Source organism: Haplochromis burtoni, unplaced genomic scaffold, assembly GCF_018398535.1.
Source record: "Haplochromis burtoni strain Fernald_Lab_line unplaced genomic scaffold, NCSU_Asbu1 Contig_3, whole genome shotgun sequence".
NCBI lineage: Eukaryota > Metazoa > Chordata > Actinopteri > Cichliformes > Cichlidae > Haplochromis > Haplochromis burtoni.
Window position 1 is genome coordinate 1,563,025 of NW_024582364.1, and position 9,996 is coordinate 1,573,020.

General features: G+C 42.6%; 1 protein-coding gene across 5 annotated transcripts in view; it reads right to left on the minus strand.

Annotated features, from left to right (window-relative positions):
* The window catches only part of clcn2a (chloride channel, voltage-sensitive 2a), a 62,371-nt gene that overhangs the window by 49,069 nt on the left and 3,306 nt on the right, over positions 1-9,996 (minus strand). For 3 of the 5 annotated variants that reach the window (XM_005912771.3, XM_005912772.3, XM_005912769.3), the window contains exon 1: positions 6,718-7,396. The exons of 1 other annotated variant lie outside the window; for it this stretch is intronic. In XM_005912771.3, coding sequence (XP_005912833.1) covers positions 6,718-6,768 — 51 coding nt within the window. In that variant the 5' untranslated portion in view covers positions 6,769-7,396. Of the gene's footprint in view, positions 1-6,717; positions 7,397-9,996 lie in introns of those variants that run through there. One more of the 5 variants, XM_005912770.3, reaches the window with a different exon arrangement.

A 9,996-nucleotide genomic window follows, 5' to 3' on the forward strand; every position in this document is an offset into this window, starting at 1 on the left:
CTCCCGCTCGACCCCCTACTTTACTGTTACACCACACTCTCCCGCTCGACCCCCTACTTTACTGTTACACCGCACTCTCCCGCTCGACCCCCTACTTTACTGTTACACCACACTCTCCCGCTCGACCCCCTACTTTACTGTTACACCGCACTCTCCCGCCTTTCTAAGTCCGACCATGTGCGAGTCCAGAACAACAGATTAACTAAAACGTCCTATATGATTCAGCAATTATCAGGAGCGCTGCGAGACAATTTATTCACCATGAGGCGACACCAAGGACAAATATTTGACGCTGTAATGATGAAGGCTGGAACATCAAAAAACTTCCATCCTTGCTGCTTTTTATTAACACATATTCATGGCGTGATTTTAATCTCTTCTGTTGTGAATGACGGATGTTTTAGACCCTTAAACTCCTACATACCGTCAAGGCCGTGTGATTACTTAAGCGCATGCTGAGTGTGTATTGATGAGAGCAGGAGAACAACAAGAGGACTAAAGCACTCGAGCTAATCTGGACCCTGCAGCCTCCAGGGACAGGAAAATTGAATTAGAGGAGGAAGTGACACATTCGACTCACTCGACTGTCTACATTTGCATTCAGGCAGGTAGCGGAGGCTGCTTTTAGGATAGTTAACCGTGAGTCAGAGCTCCACGCAGCAGAAAACCTTTTTGTAGTCGAGCAGACTTGTGCACACGTGTGAGGAAAAAAATTACAAAATACACTTCAGTCACACCGGTGGGAAAGCAGAATACGGGATGGGAGACAGCCGAAGGACTGAGAAAGACTCAAATATCAACATACTTATTTAAGAGAGGTGTTTTTGTTTTTTGCATATGCAACTAAATGTTAAGCATTTAAATTTGATTTGTGCAATTCAAACTGTTAAAAGATACTTTTAATCAACAATGTGTGTACATTCTTTTTGTCGTTAATGGTGTTTTATACTTAAAAGCTTCTGTATACGTAGTTGACGTCATGCACACGTTGCTTAAGAGTTGAACGTGATACAACCTCAGGTCGCTAAGGACAAATATGGATTCCCTGGTGAGTGATTATTGGAGGTGAAATACTGTCACCAGGTGAAATTGGTGCCAAAGCGGGTGCTGCACCTAAAACCTCCTCAGCAGCCAACAGATTGCTGCAGTCACCTGTAGTTTGTACGGAGGACTTTGCAAACTACTAGCTGAGCGGAAACGCGAAACGGAGTATGTTCCCCTTCAAAATAAAAGCTGTGCTTTACTGCTGCAACAAGCATGTTTCAAATGGTTACCATTTCCGTTTGGAGTCACATGTTTCGCATTTTCACTACCGCTAGGACAGAGCCATTTAATATGAATGAAACTTTCTTGATGGCTCTGCTCTTGTAGAATAACTGGAGACCAAAACAACATGCTCCATGCAAACTACAGGTGATACGTGTCAATCTTGTACTGATCAAACCAGTTGCAACCAGTCACAAAACACAATTTCCCTCACGACCAGTTGTACGATATCTTCAGGCAAACCGTAATATTGTTGCCAGGGGGTTACTGGCCTGTGTGACTGAGGCCTTATTCACTTGACCTTACATTGTCACCGTGAATGTAACATTTCCAAAACGACGGACAAGTCAGCATCATGTGGTTAGCAGTCAGGTGTCTGCAAAAATTCAATACTGCACTGTGTTTCATATATTATTTTCCCCAATGCCTCTCGTTCATCTGTTCATGGTGTACGCGCCACACCACACACACCACACACACACACACACACACACACACACACACACGCAATGCACACACACGCATGCACACACGTACACGATCCATCCAATTGGAATCATCTGGTTCCCTCGGGCCTCTCTCATATTGAACTGTCAATCCTGCAAACTTCGGTACCTCTTCAGCCAAGCCTTGATGTTGTTATTTATTTGAACTTTATTCATTTTGCTCTTTTAGATTTGATTGAAGTTCAACCCTGCAGTGACTCGACTGATTAGTCTATCAACAGATGCCTAAATGTCAGAAAATGCTGATTTCCTTTGTGTTATATGAGTCTAAATATCTTTGGGTTTTGAACTTTCAGGGGATGAAAAAGCAGGTTTTTGATTTGAATATTAGAAATCATGGAGATAATTCATATTTAGTCATGAAAATATTGCTTGAAGCTATTACTACATCCATAGATCGTACCCGGCTAAGATCTGTCACAAAGGGTTTTTTTAACCTGCCAGCTCTCTACTATAAAATCTGTATGACATTTGACGGCACTAATATAAGAACAGAGCAGTAACAGCTCAGTGATTTCACAGCAAGCAAGTGTTTGTCATGTGTGCCGCCTCCTGTACGTTCCACACAGGCGGCAATCTCTCCTAAGCCGAAAGGAAAAGGAATATATTACCAGTGACATGGGGAGTTGCAGTAGGGAGAAAATCAGGAAGTGTAAGGAAAGAGAGCAGTGGGATGACGTTAAGACAAAAAATATCCAGGTGGCCTGGAATCAGAGCTGAGGACCTGCCGTACACCCTAATCACCCACCCGTCAGCACAGTTACACATTTAGCCTGATATTGTGCTTTCAGTATTGCTCAACAGTATACAGTATAAATTAGTTAAATTAGTTATTGCCACATCAACCAACTATGCCGTTATTATCATAGGATAAATGTATATTGCCTCTGACATTGACCTTTACTGCATTTTTAGTTACTGAGCACATTTACTCGTCCACCGCTTTGTTTTACACGTTGCTAATCATGAATTTTGGTTTGTCAACATTTCACTATTTGAGTTTTAAGTCACTGTCCCCTGCATCCACTTTGAAGTTGTTCCACAGAGCATGTAACCATTTAAACATTTTTAATGGCTACTATGCATTTCTTTTAATGGATACCATTTAGCTCATGAACACAGTACAATGAGCACGGGCTATTTTAAGAAGCACCTAAAATGAGATTTTCTTCTGTCTACAGTCTCTGCAGTGGCCTGTTCAATTGTGTGCAGGTAACAGCACTATTTGGAAGTGACAGGACCTGAAATGGACTCGAGCCAGCGTCTGTGCAGGAGAACGAACAGAATGCTGACTAAGAGCAACTAAACCCCCCTGAAGAGACAGCGCTTTTACGTGTGTGTGTGTGTGTGTGTGTGTGTGTGTGTGTGTGGTGTGTGTGTGTGTGGTGTGTGTGTGTGTGTACAACAACAACAGAGAAAGAGGCTGAAAATATATGAATATAAATGTACACAGTGTTTGAATCCTGAAGAGATCTCATCATAGAGCACAAAGGCAACTTTTGAAGCTAGCTGCACCAAATGGCACTGAGAGAAATGGCAACACTTTTGTTAATTCCAAAAGGCAGAAATCCTTCAGAGTGACACAAGTAAACTGCAAGCAGCATGTTCATATTTACCAACCCAACTGGTCTGTGACACTTTGCACCAAACAATACAAAAGAAAGAAGAGAGGCAATAGACTCGCACTGGTGAGTCCAGTTTTCTGTAGACAGAGCGCCTGCTCGCTGCTGATCTAGAGGCAATCTGTGCATACTAACAGGCTATGAAAATAGTGTGTTAGCACTGTATTTGTATGGATGCATGTATGAAAAAGATGCACGTAAGTTGGGTTTTTGTATTAAATAAAGGAACATTTTTGAGAAAATCTCCATAATCTATACAAGAATTTGAAATCCACATGCTAAAATTCGGTCTCGCTGGGAAAATATCAAATGGATTTCTTTCCTGGTGTGCCACTGTGTGCTCTCTTTACATAAAAATGCAGTAATGTTGCTTTATATAGTCAGCGTCCACACACACACACACACACGCTGAAAGTGATTTTAAAATAGCAAGAATTGGATCGCTAAAAGACACAAATAAAAAAAAACACCTTGTGTAGACTTCCATACATTTTTACATACATTTACATACACATACATTTCAACATGTGTACAGTAGGTGCTGTATATTTCTGCGGCGCTGCAGTGCTCTGGTGGTGGTGTTGGTGGTGATAGTGGCGGTGGAGCGCGGCTGGCTTCTCCTTCTCAACTGGATGAGGACTTTGATCCTTGCAGCAGTGGAATGTAAAAGCCTCCTGCTGCGGGAAGGACACGAACGGGCTGTTGCTGACATCTGCTCTGACAACGACTTCACCACGCACTCGTTTAAGACTATGTACGTAGGCAGACATATGCGTAGGTGCAGTGCATACCCTCCCACACAAACACACACTCACGTATAATCACAAACTAACTGCACATGCAGGACCTATAGAGCAAACTTGCCCACGCTTCTGAAAAGAGAAAACACACGCAAACCCAATGACACATTCAGACCTCCCACACCTCTGAGAAAGGCCTTTGAAAAAGCTTCAGATGGAAGCGGCAACACCTCGACAACCAAGTCACCACAACACCGTCTGTCTCTTTTCTTTTCAGTCTCTGACCTGCCTCTTCTTCACTTTACCTGCTCCGTTCCTCCGTCCCACGAGACAGCGGGGAGGCAGAAAGCCGCCGCACGCCGTCCCAGCATGCCACTGCACCTGACAGTTGTAGAAGCCAGTGACCCATGCACCAAATTGTTGTTTGCTTTCAAACTGTCACACGCAGATTTCTCCTGCAGAAAACAACCGCTACTGCCTAAAATGATCAAATTCATTCATGCTTCCTTCTTGTGAAAGTCTCAATGGTTATTAATAACTTCTTTTTCTCAGTTTTTGCTCTTCTCTTTGGATAATAAGCTCAGAGACATCGGTGAATACTGTGAATTCCTTCCAAAGCAATTTCCAAGAGCTAGGGTTTTGTGCAGCATCGGTGCACAATATATCAGTGGGTATTATTTACATCTCAGAAGTCAGTTTACTTTAGGGGTGGCTCTAATAAGAAATGCAAACATGGCCATCTGCAATGTAATTGTATCAATTATTCAGTTGTTAGTACCATTTATATGACAAGTTTGTAATACCCAGCACAGCTTTTCTTAATGGATTGTCACAGCAGCGCTGAGAGGCTGTAAAAGCTCCAGCTCCAACAGCAGTAATAAATTAAAGGGTTTTTTTTTGTCTCATTGTCTTGTAAAAACTGCTGCTCGGTGTATTAAAAGATTTTTGCCAGTATAGTGTAAATACAGGAGGGGGAAGCCTTTTTTTGGACTACAATACGTGTAAATGAAGGGATGGTGTTTCTGCGCTTCCTCATCCGGCAGAAGTTATCAAACAGATCTCCATATCGCTCTATCTGCTCCGTGTCATCTGCTCAGTCCTGCTACAGCACCCGTGTTCCTCTGCTGCCAAAATCCAAGCATTACTGAAAATCCTCTGAATCTTGCTGATGGCAAACAATAAAACACAAAAGATCCTTTTGTCAACATTAGAATCCAATTTTAGACTGCAGCCACACTTTGAAGAAACACTGCGAGCCTTTACTTATCAGATTTTTTTATTTGTATCCATCTCTCAGTTTTCCCCGGGAGAAGCACAGATGTTTCACCTGCACGAAAGTATGTGATGAATAGCGCTGCCACTTTGTACCTATAGGAAGCATTACGAGACACACTGCACCATGGCAAGCATGTGGAGAAACACGCATATCTATTTTTGGGGTAATGGACTGCTGTACGGGGAGTGAATGATAAAGCCATTGATCGCAGTCCTATGGCCAGAGGAGGTTCTGGGGATAGATGGCACGTTCCAATCCTCAGAGACACCGACTGCCATTTTACATTACTATTGATCTAAGGCACACGGCACGGCATCGATCCCCCACACAAACAAGAACAGCAAAAACACCTCTGTACCACTTAACACCTATGCCGCTGCACGAACACAGACTGACCAACAGATCTCAAGTCCACATGTGCAAATCCAAGCGAGACAAAAAACATGTCACCAGAAGCTAAAAGACAACTGCACACCAAGGCTCACAAATCAGTGAAGGGTGACACTTTAATCCACTGCTTTGCCTGACTGACTCCCCGCCAATCTGTCTGTCTCTCTCGTTCCCTTTATCTGAATATCACTGTTTCAAGTGCTCCAGGGTATCACTGTCAGCCAAGTGAAATGACATAAGTGAGGAAAACTAGTGCACGAGGAAATTAATATTCAGAAACACTCCACTTTTAGTTCATATGTGCAAGGGGCCACTCTCACAGACAGGAGGGCTGAGAGGAAGATAAAAGAGGGGAGGGTGGGGGCATTACTGGGGACACCAAGATGTGCAGGAGAAATGGAGAAGATAAGAAAATACAGGACATGATTGGAATACAAAAGCACCCAGCAGGCTCTGATGTGCATTTCAAGGTTATTAACATCTAAATAATAAGCAATTAGGACACATATGAGGTTAATATAGATAGGCAAACATGAGATTCTGCAAGCCGAACCAATTAATCTTACGTGGTTTGGTGACATCGGAATTGATTGGGATTAATTAGGAGGGTGGGTGCGGGCAGAGGCTGAGAGTGATGCAACACCTGTGGATCAAGGTGAATGACTGGAGAGCAGCGAGTGACGCTACATATCACAGGAGGGAGAGCACTCCGAAACCCTTTCTTGATATTTTAAAAGGAAAAAAAATAGATATCTTATTTGGTTTTGTATAGAAATGTTGGACACAGGAGCTGCACACTCTCCTGCTATTCTCGTCCAGGACACGGCTGAACAGGCACCAGCTGCGCCCGTCCTCCAGTCAAACAAGCATCCATGAAAGCCCTCCACACGACTCAAACCGAGATCTGTGAAACTCACCAAAGTTTGCTGGTACTGAAGCGTCCTGTTTTCGGCCTTGTCCTTCACCATTGCGGCAATATCCTCATTAAAGACCCCCACAAAAAAGAAATCCGAGACTCTCAGGAGTCGCCCGCTAATCAGTCTGTGGAGGAGGAGGAGGAGGAGGAAGACTCTGTGCTGCCGCTTGCCATCTCGTGTGCAGAGAGTAACAGGTTTCTTTATCGTAAGACCTCCTGCATGGTGCAAAGCGAGGTGGGTGCACCGGATTGAGAGCCACGGCCGGCTGTAGCGTCACAGCAGCGCTGGTGAGGCTGGACTGCATACACCGCCTCCCTCCTCCACTCTCACTGTGCTGCTGCTGCTGTCTGTCTCTCTTTGGACTTACTGGACTTGAGGATGTTCGCATTTTATTCTGCTTTATTTTTTCGTGCTTTAGTGCGAGGGCGTCGGGTAGCCTGCGGCTCTGCCGAGATTGTTTCGGACAAACATCATGGACGACCCAGCTCTCCTTTGCTCCTGATTTGAGTCATCACTGGATTGATCAAGTGTGATGAGTAATGTAGTGGGCTTAGCTTTATGGCTCAATGAGTGTCAGAAAGAAGTCCTTACAATATCCCAGCAGGGCTGTCAGGACGAGGTGTTGTGACAAAAAAGTCATTTTTGGTGTTCTGTTGTTTTTTTATTGTAGTTGTTTTTTGTTTTGTTTTTTAAAACGTTTAATGTCCTTGTATATTTTTTTATATTTTGGGGTTAATAGGCTGTAACCAATCGAATTTTTGAAGGTGTTATACACATTTGAGTCAAATAAGTGATGCCCAACCCAGCAGGAATTCTGGCTCCAGCAGATTGGAAGGTTGGTGAGAAGGTGACAGCTGTTGGTGTGATTATTTGGAAATGGAAGAAACATATAAATGATCCAGAGAAGGTTTAGGAGAAAGTCAGATGAAAACACAATCAAGCTGTTTGGCATCTGCTCGATCCTCCGTGTTGTGTATGACCAAAGAGCAGCATCCCCACATCAAGCACAGAGGTGGAAACATTCTGCTGTATGGCTGTTTGTCTTCTAAGGTTACAGAGCGACTTTGTTACATTGAGGGGACAAAGGACAGAGCCATGTACAACAGTGTTCATTTTACTGACCAATAATTTTGATCAGTTTTTATCAATGACCTTTTCTTCTGATAAAAACAAGACGATAACTAAATAAAAACGAATGCACCAGCACAAAAACTGGGATGGAAATGTACTGACATTTGTGACAATGAATAAAAACAAGATGAAACTTTTCTGGAGAGATGAAATCCAATCAGAACTAATTAAGTAGTGTACAAAAGCGGGATGAGTGTGAAAGTGATCTGGTCAGAGGTAATCTCCAGGTTAGGTGCGCACATTTTATCTGTGCCTGAAAAGCAGAATTGGGGGTGGGGGGGGGCTAACTACCTGGACTAAAAGTAAAAGATTGAACTTAATCAAATTTTGTTGTCAAAATTAGCACCGATGTACCATAAACCTTTGGTCGAGAGCCTGCTTCCCTCAGTCACAACACTGACGACAGGTCATAGATGGGCCTTCCAGCACGACAGTGACCCAAAACATACCACTGAGGAAACAAAGGAGTACGTTAAGAAGAAGCGCATTAAGGTCATGGAGTGGCCTAGCAAGTCTCCAGACCAGCCAAGAAACCTAAAAGACTTTGAAAGCTTCTGTAAAGAGAAGTGGGCTAAAATCCCTCCTGAGATGTGCGCAAACCTGATGAGCAACTACAAGAAACATCTTATAGCTGTACTCACTAACAAGGGTTTCTCCATCTAGTGCTAAATCATGTTTTGCTTGGGGATCAAATACCTATTTCTCTCACTCATGTTTTTTTATCCTGTATTTTGGCCGGCTGTCTCTTTAAAAGCAGATTTTTTTTATCTTAATGAGACGTTTTCAAGGCTATATAAAAATTACTGACTGCAGCTTCTACCTTGTGTCTCAAAATGGCTTGAAATCATTCAAGAGAGATATGTTTGAGAGATTACAGGTCAGCAAGTCATTTACATCAGTTTAAATACCAGCAATCACTTTTTGGCAAAGCCTGCAGAGGATCTTGTTTGTCGGTCTATGTCACAGCATCTGACTGCATTAAATCCTTCATAGATATTTTAAAAAGATAAGTCAGCATGTGTGATAATATCTCTCAAACATGAAAAGTGAAGTGGGCAAAACTGAAGCAAGGTCAAAGTGAATTCCCATAAAGCAACTCATTAGTGTGTGTAATTGAGCCCTCCATCATTTGCGGGGTAACTACGTTGGTGTTGCACTCTTTTGTGCTAAAACCGAACATAACCCTGATGACATGATCAAAGTTGTTTTCACTGACTTTAGAAATCTCCTCTGGGAGCCACAGACAAGATGCAACTGTTTTCTCAGCCCGTTTAGCGCCTCCCATAACAATTACGCTGAGTTTCACATGAGAAATCTGTATCGTGTGGCCTTAAATTTTTAAACATTCTCGTGTTGATGCAATCTGAGCTAAAATGACAGTAACTCTCTGACTCTTTGAAGCACGAAGGCAGCACACTCTCAGGATGAAATGAGGAAAATATAAGAGATTTTTTATGTGGAAAATGTGCGAGCTGGAAATGCCTCATATTGTGCTGGAAACTAAAATGCATTTCTCTCTGCAAAGCCTTTTCATTCAAAAAGAAATCCAATCCAAAAGTAAAGAAACAAATAAAAAAAGAAGTAAAAGCACACACAAGCACATGGACACTGGTTCAAAACTGAAGCGGATGTGATCTAATGGCATGAATAATGATGTGAAATTGAAAGATTTAAACTCAAAGAACCAATTTTTGGGATAAATGTGCTGAATAGTGCTGTCAGCACCAACTTTAAAACACCAAATTATAGAATATAGAATAAATTACAATCATAACTTTGCAGTTCACTTCTCATACTCCCCTCTCTAACACACTTTATTCTACGCCAATAGATTTAGGCAGCAGACTAGTAGACCCGAGCAGGGTGTATCACACCTCTGGTCTAATAACAGCCTGAATAGGCTCCGGTGCCGCTGCGACCCTGAATCAGGCAAGTGGTTAAGAAAACAGACAAATGGATGGATTGAGGGAGAATATGCATTGCCTGCAAGTGCATTTTGCATGAAAACTTGCTGCCAAACATTTCCACAAGAAGTATTTTATAGTTCTGCTCTGTGCTAATGAACACTACAGCAGATCCCCTTTAAGTATTTGTAACCACTCCTCTTATGAGTCATAAAACTGTGGTGTGTCTAAACAGATGGGTGGA